Genomic DNA, 15689 nt, shown 5'->3' with positions numbered 1-15689 from the left:
AGCCAACCAGGTGTCCCTCCTCTAAGGTTTTATGTGGTTCAAAAAAGAAAAAATTCTATAGGACATATGTGTGTCTGTGCGTGTACACACCCTTTCCTGTCTATATGTACGTATGTTTTATAAATATACAGAACATTTCTGGAGAGACATACTCCAGGGCTCCAAGATGAGGAATCGGGTGGCTCGTATTGTACCATGTACATATAATCTACTCAAAACATTTTTTTGAATACTAGATACATATTCAAAATATGATCACACTTTAAAAAAGTAACTCTCCTGAAAGAGGTTCTATATTTAATAAATTTTACCTCATGCTAGTTATGTGTCACTGTACTAGATGCTGGGGACAGAATGGAGAATGTGGTACGGTGCCAGTTCTCACATTTATTTTCCAAAATAATATGAAATGCAGCAATTTATTTATTTTTATTTTTTATTTTTTTTAAATATTTTATTTATTTACTTATTTGACAGAGAGAGAGACAGCCAGCGAGAGAGGGAACACAAGCAGGGGGAGTGGGAGAGGAAGAAGCAGGCTCCCAGCGGAGGAGCCTGATGTGGGGCTCGATCCCAGGACTCCGGGATCACGCCCTGAGCCGAAGGCAGACGCTTAATGACTGAGCCACCCAGGCGCCCCGAAATGCAGCAATTTAAATATATTTTCAGTTTCTAAATTTTTCCTGCCCCTGACCATATAATCACAAATTGTGTGGAAGAGATGAGGGTAGTATCTCTTTGTTTTCAGGGTAGGAAAAACTAGGCTAAACAAAACCAGGCTTTGCGGCTCATTATAATAGCTACCATTTGTTTAGTGACAACCCTTAAAATAAAATTGTTTTATACTTCTGTTTTTTATAATTATAGATATAATACAAAGTCATATCACATTAAAATTACAGAAATATGAAAAGATAGAAATCTCCTATTAATCCCACTCTTCAGAGATATACTATTAACAATTTGGCAGGTTTCTCCAGCTCTAATTTTTATACTTGTTATAATTACTATTATTTATAAGATAATACTTATTTTATGCTTTTTTAAATTTAATCGTATACCTTGGACATCTTCCCATTTTAATACTTTTAGATCCACTTCATTCATTTCAACAGCTGCTAAGTATGCAAGTTCTATATTACATACATATCCCTGATTTATTTTCATTATTAGTGGGCATTTGGGTTGTTTCAAATTTCTTATTAGTATCCCAACATTGCAATGGATATCCTTGCACATATTTCTCTGAGCCTTTGTGGAAATGTTTTTATGAGATAAATTCCTCAAAATATTAAAAATATAAATGCTGGTTGAAGGATATAAACATTTTATATTTTAATAACTTTTATTAATTTATATAATAAATTAATTTTATTAGGTACTGCCCAATTTTAATTTTAATAGGTACCCGCCAAATTACGCACTAAAAAGGTTATTGCAATGGGCAAAATAGGTATGAAAGTGCCTGTTTTTCATAGTGCCACCAATATAAGTTACTTTTAATCTTCTAAATATTTGTCCAGCTAATAGACAAAAATAACATCTCAATTTTTAAAATCTTGCATTTCTCTAATTTCTATGGTATTTGAATTTTTATTGTTTATGCATCTTTTCAGATTTCCTATACCTATTCTTTCCCTTCTTTTCATTGGGCTATTCATCTCTTATTTATTTATTTATTTTTATTTATTTATTTTTTTTAAAGATTTTATTTATTTATTCGACAGAGATAGAGACAACCAGCAAGAGAGGGAACACAAGCAGGGAGAGTGGGAGAGGAAGAAGCAGGCTCATAGCGGAGGAGCCTGATGTGGGGCTCGATCCCACAACGCCGGGATCACGCCCTGAGCCGAAGGCAGACGCCTAACCGCTGTGCCACCCAGGCGCCCCTCATCTTTTATTTATTTATTTAAAAAGATTTTATTTCTTTATTTGAGAGAGAGAGAAAGATCACAAGCAGTGGGAGGGGCAGAGGGAGAGGGAGAAGCAGACTCCCCACTGAGCAGGGAGCCCAACATGGGGCTCGATCCCAGTACCCCAGGATCAGGACCTGAGCTGAAGGCAGATGCTTAACCAACTGAGCCATTCAGGCTCCCCCATCTCTTATTTATTGATTTGAAGATTATATATATACATATACATATATACATACACATACACACAAATATATCAACTATCTATATATTTTAAAGATTTTATTTATTTATTTGAGAGAAAGCAAGCTTCAGAGAAAGAGAGAGCGAGCACAGGAGCAGGGGGGAGGGGCAGAGGGAGAGGGAGAAGCAGGGAGCCTGATGTGGGACTTGATCCCAGGACCCTGGGATCATGACCTGAGCCGAAGGCAGATGCTTAACTGACTGAGCCACCCAGGCGTCCCAACAATATATTTTTACTTATAATTTTTTGTGATACATGTTCTCATTTCCTATCCTTTGCCACTCCCACTCCCTCACTTTTAAGCTGCTCTCTGTCAACATCAGCCTCCAGAATTCAACCTCTCTTCTCAGCCCAATAACCTCCTTCTCACGTCTCTTGTTTCCCTGTCTCATCTCCTTCTGCAGCTCTAGAATCTTCCATACCAAGATACTGATCTAATTTGTCAATCAGTACTCCAATTCTGGGTAAATTCCTCTGATTACGTCCTTTCCTTTAGCTTCTGAGTGTTGGCAGAGCAAGTCCTAACAATGCTCTGTAGTTTCACGAACATTTATACCCTCTCACTTTGGGGTCTCAGAACATCAGACAGTCTTTTTATTTATACAATTTTATTTTATTTTATTTTTTTTTAAAGATTTTATTTATTTATGTGACAGAGAGACAGCCAGCGAGAGAGGGAACACAGCAGGGGAGTGGGAGAGGAAGAAGCAGGCTCATAGCGGAGGAGCCTGATGTGGGGCTCGATCCCGGAACGCTGGGATCACGCCCTGAGCCGAAGGCAGACGCTCAACGACTGCGCTACCCAGGCGCCCCTATTTATACAATTTTAGTCACACACTTCCCCAAATTACCCGCGGCACTATAGCTAGAACCAACACCATCACTACCTCTTGTTTTCAGCAGTTTGACATATTATTACTCTTTGAGAATCAAAGCCACTGCATGAGTTGTCAATTTCTCTTTCTTCCACTTCAAAATGTCTACACATTTTCTGTAAAAAGGTCCCTTGGTTTTTCTCAGAGTAATACTTCCACAAACAGCCCCAACCAGTCCCCATGTGTCCCCCAGCACCAGTCTTACTTGTTTTCTTGGGCATATATATTTCTTCATCTTTAATTTGCCCCTTTTCACAAGTTCAGTCTGTAGACATATTTTTCTATTCCCACCCCATCCTATCCCCCATCCCAGTTACCATTTGATTACTTTTTCTTCATTGGCATATTTCTTGAAAAAGTGCTGTATGCTAACTATTTGCCTATATTTACTCACTTTCTATACGCTTTTCACTCGCTTGAACCATGGTTTCCACTCCATCTACTCTCCTTAGATTTGTTCCTCATCTCTGAACATGTGATGCTGCTGCCCAAACTCTTATATCTTTTTTTTTTTTTAAAGATTTTATTTATTTATGTGACAGAGAGACAGCCAGCGAGAGAGGGAACACAGCAGGGGAGTGGGAGAGGAAGAAGCAGGCTCCCAGCGGAGGAGCCCGATGTGGGACTCGATCCCAGAACGCTGGGATCACACCCCGAGCCGAAGGCAGACGCTTAACGACTGCGCTCCCCAGGCGCTCCCCAAACTCTTTTATCTTGAAACTCCTTTGGCTTCCATTGTCCTCCTGCTCTTTCCAGATTGCCTCTTTCTTCTTCCATCATCTGAAACAGGTATTTCTCTCTTTCTTTTTTTCTTTCTATCCTTTAATTTCCAAAGCATGTCCATTCACATTTGACTGACTGATAGCACATAAATATTCTTTTCAATAGACGGGGACATTTATGTTATCTCAATTACATAAAAACAGATGCAAAATAGTGTTAAGAAACTTTCTTGCCTGAAATTCTAAGACTACACGTGTGTGCATATATTTTAAAAGTCCCTTTATTCCCATTTCATCCTTTTGGCTGAACTTTATTAATTAATATCTGCCCTTTTTGTACCTCCCTCTCTTGCGGAAGGCATCGACTATCTAGTCACTCAGCCAAATCTCCTTTTCCTTCACCATCCCCCCACCTCTAGTCATCAAGTGCTAACAAGACACCTTCCTAAATTTTTCTGGGATGGATCTCTTCTCCACAAGAGCTCTCTTTTGCAAGTCCATTTCTCAATAAGTCTTACACGTGAGATTTTAATTGCTCTACTGCAGTTTTCTCTTCTTTAGTCTGCGGTGATAGCCGCAGGTCTGTTTGCTTTTGTAGTTTTTGTATCATGGTCATTAAGAACAGTAGCACAAACACAGCTCTTAGTCTCTTTCTGCTTCACAGCAATTGGTTTAAAGCGTGCATGCAAAGCTTGATATTGAGACTTTATTGCCAACTGGATTTTTCTTGCCTGCTGAATCAAGGTGATTAGTCTTGATTTCATATTCCAGCCTGTACTGAATGTAATCCAGATCAGAGTCAGCCTTCTGGAACATGAGTTCCATTTTACTGACCTCTGCCTCCATCTTGAATAGTTGACATTCCTCAGACGCCTGAAACAGGCATTTCATGAAGCATTCTTTGTGTCCTTTTGCTTATCTCTTTTAACTATGGTGCTCCCATTTTCTGCAGCCACAGTCTCTTGCAGTTGATGCACAAGTTTAGGTCTAGATCCCAACCTGTCTCTTGGGCAGATGCCCTATAATTCATATGCTTAATAAGCATTTTTACCTGGCTATCCCTCCAACCAATCCAACAAATAAATTTCAACCAAACAAACCTGAACTTCCGGTTAGGAAAAGACATTAGGGTTCAAAGCTGATGGCTAAGAAAGAATTCTTGAGACGTCTTTGGTGCAAAGGGTGGTTTTTATTAAAGCACAGGGACCGGACCTATGGGCAGAAAGAGCTGCACCTGGGTCATGAGGAGTGGCCCATTATAAACTTGCAAGTTGGGAGGGGGTTAGGGATAGCATAAGTCTCTAAGGAATTTTGGAAGCAAGGTTTCCAGGACCTTTATGGGGCTAGCTATTGTTGGGAAAAAGTTATTTATTACTGTCTAGTAAAACTCAAGTCATGAGACCCTTCAGATGTATATCGGTGGGTCATATACTTGGGGGATGATTGCCAACATGTATCTTGGTGGGTAGAGATAAAAGACGTTTCCACAGGAATTTTTATATGTTAAAGTAGACTTACAGGGTCCTGAGGGTTGGGCTAAGATTGCCTTTCGCCCTTAGTGAAGTATTAACATGGAGGCAGCTGAGTTCCTAGAGGAATGTCACTCTGCCCGTTTCAAGGACTTGTCAATGGGCTGTAGGCAGTAAGGAAATTTAATAATTTTTCTTCTGCCTTTGTTTCCCACATCACCAGTCTCTGATATTTATATCATCCAAAAGCCTTCTTTGACATCACAACTTCCATATGCATAGAATTTCATGGCAAACTTTGTTATTTTGTCACAACAGTATTTATGGCAATCATTATGTTTTCAGTTTCATTGACCTATGTCTGATCCTTGTAATTGCTCCCCTGGATTTCTGCAGTAGTTATTTACCTAAGTGGATTTTTTGCTTCTAGTCTCTGCTCACCCCCCAAATAACCTGGATCACTGTTCCTTAAAATTTTAACCTCCAGAAATAGGGTTTCCAGATAAAAGATGACTTTTTATTTATTTATTTTTATTTTTAAAGATTTTATTTATTTATTTGAGAGAGAGAGAGAAAGAGCACAAGCAGGGGGAGGGGCAGAGGGAGAGGGAGAAACAGACACCCCCCTCCCCCAGGGAGCCTAACACAGGGCTCCATCCCAGGACTCCAGGATCATGACCTGAGCTGAAGGCAGACGCTTAACTGACTGAGCCACTCAGGTGCCCCAAAAGATGACTTTTTAAAAAATGGAAATATTTCCTATGCAATATTTGGAACATACTTATACTAAAAAAGTCATTTGTTGTTTATCTGAAGTTTAAATTGACTGGGCAACCTATATATATATTTTTAAAGATTTTATTTATTTATTTTTCAGAGAGAGAGAGAAAGCGGGAGAGCGGCAGGCAGAGGGAGAAGCAGGCTCCCCGGTGAGCAAGGAGCCCAATGCGGGGCTCCATCCCAGGACCCTGGGATCGTGACCTGAGCCAAAGGTAGAAACTTAACTGACTGAGCCACCCAGGCCTCCCACCAACCTGTATTTTTATTTGCTAAATCTGGCAACTCTATCTGGAGACATTAAACAGGTGCATCTGCAGACCACCATTTCAAATAATTAAAAAACTGCCTTACCATCATGATTACAGTAAGGAAACAACTTGTAATCGTTTAAAAATTAATAGCAGTAATATTAACTTTAATATTGGTAAGCTGAAAACATGCAATAGACCATTTCTTGTGTTTTTTTTTTTTTTTAAGATTTTATTTATGTGAGAGAGAGCATGAGCAGGGGGAGGGGAAGGGCAGAGGGAGAGGGAGAAGCAGACTCCCTGTTCAGCAGGGAGCCCAATGTGACCTTGGCTTGATCCCAGGATCCTAGGATCATGACCTGAGCTGAAGGCAGCTGCTCAACCAACTGAGCCACCCAAGCCGCCCACAGTAGGTCATTTGTTAATCAACTTCTTAATTTTCATTTCTACTAAAATTAGAAAATCTGAATTCACAGTGGCTTTGTCAGATACTGCAGTGAGTGATGGCTATCACTCATTCAGATCATTCTGAATAGTTGGATCTAACATGGACCTAGTATTATAGAGAGGTTTTAATTGAAGGCAGCTTTCAGTAGTTTGTTAGATGTTATGCAGAAGGGCATAGAGCAACCTCAAAAGTTGCATGTTTCAACGTGGGAGGGAGCAGGCATTGTACGCCATTGCATGGGTTATATTCAGCTCTGACAGCGTTTCTCCCCCATTCAACTGCACCATCTTGATGTGGTTTAAAATACGTTCAATAACATGTCATTCATTTGTTTTTCTCTGGTGAAGAAATAAAATTATCACGTATTGGGAAATAATAAACTCTTGGCAGTCAAGGCATTTGCATAACAGTCTGGTTTTCTTACAAAATCCTGATACTTTGTTCTTAAGATTAAAAATCATGGCATTTATCAGAATTGGCAGCACAAAAGAAAAGTTCTCTCCTGACCTGTATCAAGGCAGTTTCAACACCCCTAGAAAATAGTGCCAAAGAGTTTAGAAAACAAATAAACAAGAAAAGTAAACGAACACACGGCAAACTTCAGGTAACTATTTTGGATTGCAAAGGAGGATAAATTTAATGTTCAAACAATCTGATAAAATCACCATTTGGAAACAAAAAAAAATCATGTCATTTAGAATTTGAAGTAATAAATTCAAGTTAATAAAAAGAATGAAAACAGTGCTCAGATAAATCTACTTGAAAATACGGTTTTTGTTAGTATCATCTTATAGTAGAAAAGGGATCTTTTTTTAAAAAAGATTTTATTTATTTATATGTCAGAGAGAGAGAGAGAGAGAGAGCAAAAGCAGGGGAAGCGGCAGGCAGAGAAGGCAGAGTGGGCAGAGGGAGAAGCAGGCTCCCTGCTGAGCAAGGAGCCTGACGTAGGACTTGATCCCAGCACCCGGGGATCATGACCTGAGCCTGAGGCAGAGGCGTCCCAAAAGGGGATCTTTTACTCCAGTCCTTATTAAAAAATTTGTGAGAGCATCTTCCTCAGTACTTATCTCCTCACTTCACTGCAGAAAAAGCTGTCTTCTAATATTTATCTATTTCTTCTCAAAGATTATGCTTACTGGCTGCTATTTTATATATTTACAGTTTGTACTAATTTGTTCTATGCTTGATCAGAATCAGGAGGAATGCTGTTTGGCTACCAACTCTTCTCTGAATAAAACAGAAAGTGGACGGACATTTTGTTTATTACAGGATATAATGACACCAAGACTACAACTCCTTCAGTGCTGATCCCAAGATATCTTTCAGACTTTCTCATACCTCACAAAATAATTATTTTTTAAATGAAATTTTTTTCTGAGTGAAAATGTCCTCTTTGCAACTTCAATTTTTTTCCTGTGTCAATATTTTTATTTCTCTTGGCATTCTCCCAACCTACATATAAGGTTTTTACCTTTTGAAATATTACAAACATTATGGGTATCAGTGGTGTCCACTGTTAGCAAGTACAGGGCTAATATTGCCTTTTCATGTTGTATACCATGCATGATTCTATGTGGTATTTGATCAGGGATTTTTGCCAATAGCTTGTTATACTTTCTCCAAGCAAAACATTTGTGATTGACTTTGTAGCTAGTTATACAAGCATCACTGAAACAAAATGACTTTTGCCATTTTTTTTTTAAAGATTTTATTTATTTATTTGACAGAGACAGCCAGTGAGAGAGGGAACACAAGCAGGGGGAGTGGGAGAGGAAGAAGCAGGCTCCTAGCGGAGGAGCCTGATGTGGGGCTCGATCCCAGAACGCTGGGATCACGCCCTGAGCCGAAGGCAGACGCTTAACGACTGTGCCACCCAGGCGCCCCTACTTTTGCCATTTTTTAACCAGGGATGTAACTTGATCTTTTTTTATCCACAAATTCATTTCATACTGGAAAACATTATTTTACACTCACTCTGGAAAAATACACTTTACAAGGCAATGAGGTTTTTATATTTGGTTCAAAAATGACTTGTAAGCTTTGATGGCTTTTTGAGTCACTGTTAGGCAAAAGTTCCTAACAGCCAAGGTGTAGTGGGCAATGGACAAATAGATTGTTGGTCCAATAAAATCCAACTTTTAGATATCCACAGTTGTACTTTCTTTTCTTTTTCTTTTTTTCTTTTTTTAGATTTTATTTATTTACTTGAGATAGAGAGCAGCACAAGTGGGGGGAGAGGCAGTGGGAGAAGGAGAAGCAGGCTCTCCACTGAACAGGGAGCCTGACATGGGGCTTGATTCCGGGACCCTGAGATCACGACCTGAGCTGAAAGGAAGACACTTAACTGCTTAACCGACTGAGCCACCCAGGTGACCTATAGATATTCGTACTTGCACTTTCTATCTAAATTTTTATTTATTCATTTATTTATCGCTGCTTGGATGAACGTACCTAAAGGCACAAAACTTGCAGTCTATATCTAAACAGCAGTCTTGTTTTATAGCTAGCTACCTTTACTACATCATTTTGAACTGAAATTCCGCACTTGTTACTTTCTTCATCACTACTTCTTATGTGTCAACATCTTTTGAGTGATTTTTCTCTTTTGGTGAATTGGAAATACAACACAACAAAATAGCAATAAAGGAAAAATAATTTTAACAATGTAAATAATAATATACAAATTATGTTAATACCTCAGCAGAGATAAACTGTACTGTTAACTAATGAGAGGAATGGATCAATGTAATCTTTATAGTACATATTTAACCTATAAGAATGTGAACATGTTCAATAGTGTAATGGAATTTGTTAAAATTCGAATTAAATTTATATTAAACAATTTGTGAAATATATGTAAGGTGGTAGTATCTTGTAGCGCTAAAACATGTTCTTACAATCAGACTTCTTCAGTTTGCGTCACACACCATTACTTACTAGTTGGTTATCACTTGCTTAATCTCTTTGCTTTTTTCCTTATCTGCAAAATGGAAATAGTAATAGAATCTACATTACAGTGTTGGGAGGATTAAATGAGTCAACACACAAAGCAGTTTGGATAGCGTCTGGCCCGAACGCTCAGTGCTTCCTATTATTAAAAAATCCGTTCATTCCTCATCTTATCACTTCCCTACTAAAAACCCACTATTATGTGTCCCTTTCATTGACCAAAGGAAGTCATTCCACTCTTGATTAAAATACCTTCTTCATACATAGCCTTCTGTTTCGGCTCTCGGTATCTCCCTCACCAGACCTTAAGCGCCCAGATTGTTTTACACGACCAGTGTAAAGCACTCAAAAATTAGTTATTGAATTTTTTTTCACCAGGGTCCTGAAAGCAGGAACAAATCTAGAAAAGATTACAAATCGCTGTGTAAAGTTGAAGCATTAGAGCACCTAAAGACGATTTACGAAACAATTCGTCTGCACAGTTGTCCGCCGAGCGAACGCACCACCCAGCCAAGCTTTTTAGTAAAATTTTTTTCACTTACGTCACTCGATCACTGACCTCTGACGCACAGGAGGCGGGATTAGAGAGACAGCTGGCCTTCTTTTTTGCCCTCCCTCCTCCAATGGACCGGCAGGCGCAGTGGCCAGCCCCACCTCTTGGCGTTTTCATTGGCCAGTTTCCCAGAGCAGGCGGGCCGAGGGGGGAATGACTCCACCCACTCTATGGGCGGGGTCTGTCCTCCGTAGGGGCTGGGGCCGGTGGGGGGTTGCCGCAGCCGCCATCTTTGACTCCGCGGTAGCGGTGGCGGCTGTAGCGGTGGCGGCTGTAGGGCCTCGCGTCTGGGGAGTGGCTCTCCCCTCCCCCTCCCCCGGCTCGGTGGCGGCGGCTCCTCCCACAGGGGGGTGGCGCGACGGCAGTGGCATCTACGGCCATGGCGGCGACTGCTGCTAACCCCGGTGAGTAGAAGGAGGACTGGGGCGCCTCTAAAGGAGGAGGGGCTGAAGGGGTTGGCAGCTGAGGAGACCCAGGGCTCAGGGGCAGTAGTTGGGGCTGAGGGCCCAAGGACGAGCGGGGGTGGCTGAGGGTTGTGGGGGAGGGGAGTGGCGGTGGGGGGGAGGGGCCGACCCGAGGGAACTGGGGGGACCTGGGGTGGAGGGAGGGAGCGGGCGGGTGGGAGTTCTTTAGGGCGAGTTCTGTTGCAGCGGCTCTCCGCTCTGGGCTTGGCCTGCCTCCACTCTCCTGGCGGCTTTCTGGTGTGTGATGTGGTCCTCTTTCAGCTCTGCCCACTGGAGCTGCTTGATGCAGAATAACTGGGCAGAATGGCTCGTTTTACTTTAAAAGTAATTTGAATTTACAAACACTGGACCACGTTGCTGTTCGGCTGAGGTGTTGAACTTCCAAACGTTACATGTTTAAAATTTAATTTTAATTTAAAAATCTTTGAATATATACTTTCTCTAGGCTGTACCTCCCCCCACCCCCGCTGTCCTTTGAAACTTGAGTTTATGTATTAAGTGCCTCTAGTGTCTTCAGCTGCTGAGGACAGAAGTTTGTGTAATGGTTGGTGTTCAGAGCGGGTCTTGCCAACAGCTAGCGTCCAGAACCCGAGGTTTAAAATCTTGTTGGGTGTAGATCGAGGCAGTTCCCATTCTTTAAGAAAAGTTCAGGGGGCGCCTGGGTGGCTCAGTCGGTTAAGTGGTTAAGCTTCTGCCTTCGGGTCGGGTCATGATCCCTGTCCCTTTGCCTGCCACTCCCCCTGCTTGTGCTCTCTGTCAAATAAATAAATAAAATCTTTAAAAAATTAAAAAGAAAAGTTTGAGGGTTCTTTTGAAAGAAAAGTTGTTTCATGTCATTTTTCAGTGAACATCTCTTCAAAAGGGGAAGCTTGAATATTAAAAAATCCAGCCAGTCATATCTAAGCAATGGAGTGGGATGTATTGGGGCAGGTCTACACAGATCAAGTCTCCAAATTCCTAGCCCTAGCCCTCTTTCCATTGTATTACAGTTATTTTTCTCAGGGAAGTATTTCATTTTACGGATCCTAGTTTACCTTGCAGACCTCAGCCATTCTCTTGTGAAATAAAATCCTTTTTCAGAAATCCCTGTCTTCGGTAGGCTTAAATAAGAAGCCAGAAGCTGGGGCTGAATTACTTGAGAATACAGCAGTGAAAGGGATTCACGGGTGTTCCCGTGTTGAAACTGACATTGGATTTTTTCCATGTCTCTGAAATGAGTATTATTTTGTGGTACCCAAGTTTTGCTATAACAGTTGAATAACTATGAAATTTACTGTCTTTACTACCCTATTTCTGGGAACAGAGCTGTTTAAAGAAGTTAATTTGTCACATGTCAATATATTGTAAAATCTGTTAAATTTTTTGAGAGGAAAAGTAGATAAAATTAATGGCTAAAGTTCTTTTGCAGAAGTGCTGATGATGGAATAAAATAGAAAGATGCTATTATTATGGCAAACCTGACCTTGTAGTAAAATAACCTTTGTGTTAAAACTAGGGAGTGAATAAACACAATTTTAAACTGATAACACATTGCAAAATAGTTACATAACCGTAGTCAAGTTGCGAAGCATTTCTCTTATTAAGAGGTGGCCTGGGTAAACAAGTTCAGTGCATATGTCGGAAGCTTTTTTCCAGCAGTGTGGGTGGGGCTGCTTTATTTTGTTTTTTCAACAACAGTGACCAGAATGACCGTTTCTTTACCACATTTCATTAGTTGATTCATAGCAGCTTAAATCTGAAGCAGAAAATGGCATTTGTGTAGAATCCTTGCTGATGAAACATTTGATTTTGTTTATTATCCTTTGACAGCCTGCTTCTGCAATTTTTAGATTTCCTTTTTGATGTTGAAAAATTCTCACATCTCTCCCAAGTTGTTGATACAACATTCAACACCTGGTAACTAGAAAATGTATTTTTTCCCTTCATTTCTTCTTTTGACTCTCTATCAAAGGAAGTGATCATAGATGCATGGTGGACTTCTATAGCCTGTTGGGTTTTGGGAAATGTGGACTATGAATGGAGGGTCACAGGGTGGACGTGTACTGTGTTCAGTGAAAAGAAAATAAATGTTTTTGGTGCATCTGGGTGGTGCATTTCGTTGAGCCTCGGACTCTTGCTGAGGTCATGATCTCAGGGTCCTGGGATCAAGCCCTCAGCAGGCTCTGCCCTCAGTGGGGAGTCTGCTTGAGATTCTCTCTCTTCCTCTCCCTTTGCCTCCCCGCCTTCCCCACTTGCTAGCTGCACGCTTGTGTGCTCTCTCTCTGAAATAAATTAATTTAAAAAAAGAAAGTAAATGGTTTTCAGGTCAGAATTCTTTGTTGAATGGTCAGACATTTCCTTAGAGCCATTTTAGGGACTAGAAACATACATATTTTGTTGAATTTTTTCTACTTTATCTTTTTGCTGGTTAAGATTCCCTGTAGTTCTGGGGTGCCTGGGTGGCTCAGTTGTTAAGCATCTGCCTTTGGCTCAGGGCGTGATCCCAGCGTTCTGGGATCGAGCCCCGCATCAGGCTCCTCCATTGGGAGCCTGCTTCTTCCTCTCCCACTCCCCCTGCTTGTGTTCCCTCTCTCGCTGGCTGTCTCTCTCTCTGTCAAATAAATAAATAAAATCTTAAAAAAAAAAAAAAGATTCCCTATAGTTCTTGTTAATTCTATCTTCACAAATGTCTGCAAAAGATTTTTGTAATCATTTAGCTTATCTCTCTTAAGCTCCGTATAAGTTAATCTTCAGTGTTAATAATAATGCTTGATGATTATGTTAACTGTACTTAGAGTGTAGTTTAGAGACTTTTGGTGGCCCTTCAGTATCTTGTAGGGGACCTGGTTCCTTTGCATTTTCACTATGTCTTAACATGGTGCTGGATCAAAAGTAGAGTAAGATGTGGCTTATTCTCTACTCTCTAAGAGTTATGTTGAAGTAATTGGTCTAATGTGATAAGGGCCTTTTCTCTGCATGATTGATAATTCCCCATATTCTATTATTTTTCATTAATTCTACATACCATTGGCAAGTAGAAGTGGGTGATAGGTGGTTCATGAAGTGTTAGGCTGTCTTTTTTATCCATGAAATACTAACAGTCTTGAGGAACACTTTTTAATTTGCATGTATGATTCATAATGCATTGGCTAAGGCACTGGTTGGGAAGAGATTAGGTACTTGACTTCCAATTCAGTATTCAAACCAGAGATTTGAATGAATTTGTAGGAGTGTAGGTATTTCTTCCTTTCATTCTGGTAGTCTCATCTCACCTCTTTTTGTGCTAGTAGGTACCACTAATTGTGGATGGAGAATGTGGCAGAAGGTAAAGGAAGGAACACTGGGTTCGGGAAGCTGACTTTTAGGAAAAATTTTTCTTCTTACATAAACTTCACCTATGTAAATTATAGTTTTGAAAGCATTAGTTAACAATATTCTTACCCATTACTTTTCCTTTTTTCAGATATGGGAAAAATAGGAATTTATGTGGTGTAAAAGTTAGATGTCAAGATACTTTACTGCAAAAACTTTTTTGAAAAGTATATTAAATATAATTTACTAATTCAACAATTGAAATACAATTAACATTTTGAAAAGGAACTTTGATCTGCATATTAGATCTGTGTAGATCTATGCATTAGATTTGTGGTACCAACCTCACTTGTCTCTATTTTCTTAGACACTAGGAAGTAGATACTTACGCATTATTGGAACTCTAGCTTTCTTATTTTTATGAAATAGTGGTCTCTAATTTTAGTTTTTTGCATTATAGCCCTACCCCTCTACTCCGATAGTCCACTAACAGATGAGAATACCGTGTTTCCTGGATGTTTTATGAAAGCCTTTTGTGGTTCTCTGTGATAGAGGAATTTCTTCTAAAGAAATAACAGTAGGTTATTGGTCGCGACGTAGTGCCAAGTGGTGGTTAATCTTCAAAAACTAAATCGTAACAGTCAAGGAAACAAACCCTTTTTTCCTGTATTTTACTTAGGCCATGACATATTGTGGGTATTTCATTCCAAAACTAGTAAAATTTGAATCCTTGATTGTGGCAACTGTTTTTGGAACCATCTTTTTTTTTTTCCCTTCAAGCTATTCACTCAAGTATTCATTCATTTATTACTATTATTTTTTTTAGTAGGCTCCATGCCCAGCGTGGAGCCCAGTGTGGTGCTTAAAGTCACAACCCCAAGATCAAGACCTGAGCTGAGATCAAAAGTCAGACACTTAACTGACTGAACCACCGAGGCGCCCCCACAATATTTATTTTAAAGGTTAATTCCCTGGTGGTACTGTTTTATCTGAGGGGTGTAGAGTTGATTTTATGTATGTATGTATGTATGTATGTATGTATTTAATAACTTTTTTTTTAAAGATTTTATTTTTGAGTAATCTCTACACCCAAAGTGGGGCTCAGACTTAAAACCCCCAAATCAAGGGTCACATACTCTACCAGCTGAGCCAGGCAGGTGCCCTTAGCTGATTTCATTTAGATGTAACAGTAAAAGAATACATTTAAGGCCTTTCTGAAATATAAGGCTTGAGCTCATGGGAGTGTATCTGGGCCCATGATCCACACCCAGTGATAGGCCCTGCTTCTAGAGCCATCTGTTTTTAAGAATGATTAAACATTTATTAAGTTCCTACTTATGCCAAGTTGCACTTTCCTGTTTTGGCTATTCTGTATGTTAGAAACCATCTCTCACTTTCCAAATTAATTTTCTAAACTTTTACATCTCTTCATCATTTTTAAAAAATATTTTATTTTTAAGTAATCTCTACACCCAACATCGGCCTCAGACTTAGAACTCTGAGATCAAGAGTTGCTTGCTCTACCACCTGAGCCAGCCAGGTGCCCCTCTTCATCATTTCTTCATTTTGTATTTTCTCCTCTACATTTTCACTGTAGTTGAATGGACAGACTAGGTTTAGGATTTTAACAATGTAATTAGAATTTAAGTTTCATGAGAGCAGGACTTTTAGCTTCCTTTTTCACCACAGTACTCCACTGCTCACAGTGGTGCCAAGGATGTAGGACTAGAGTT

At 39.9% G+C, this 15689-nt stretch overlaps 1 protein-coding gene and 1 pseudogene across 7 annotated transcripts in view; one reads left to right on the top strand and one right to left on the bottom strand.

Moving 5' to 3' along the window:
• Positions 1–4199: 4199 nt before the first annotated feature.
• Positions 4200–4600, bottom strand: LOC123787762 (SKA complex subunit 2 pseudogene; annotated as a pseudogene).
• A 5807-nt stretch (positions 4601–10407) lies between these two features.
• The window catches only part of ARNT (aryl hydrocarbon receptor nuclear translocator), a 66016-nt gene continuing 60734 nt past the window's right edge, over positions 10408–15689 (top strand). For 5 of the 7 annotated variants that reach the window (XM_045790611.2, XM_045790613.2, XM_045790614.2 and 2 more), the window contains exon 1: positions 10409–10605. In XM_045790611.2, the coding sequence (XP_045646567.1) occupies positions 10581–10605 (25 nt within the window). In that variant the 5' untranslated portion in view covers positions 10409–10580. Of the gene's footprint in view, positions 10606–15689 lie in introns of all 7 variants that reach the window. The other 2 variants (XM_045790615.2, XM_045790612.2) reach the window with 1 other exon arrangement.

This window comes from Ursus americanus, chromosome 12 (assembly GCF_024610735.1).
Source record: "Ursus americanus isolate L20-20 chromosome 12, mUrsAme1.1.p, whole genome shotgun sequence".
NCBI lineage: Eukaryota > Metazoa > Chordata > Mammalia > Carnivora > Ursidae > Ursus > Ursus americanus.
This window is presented reverse-complemented; position numbering and strand designations above follow the sequence as displayed.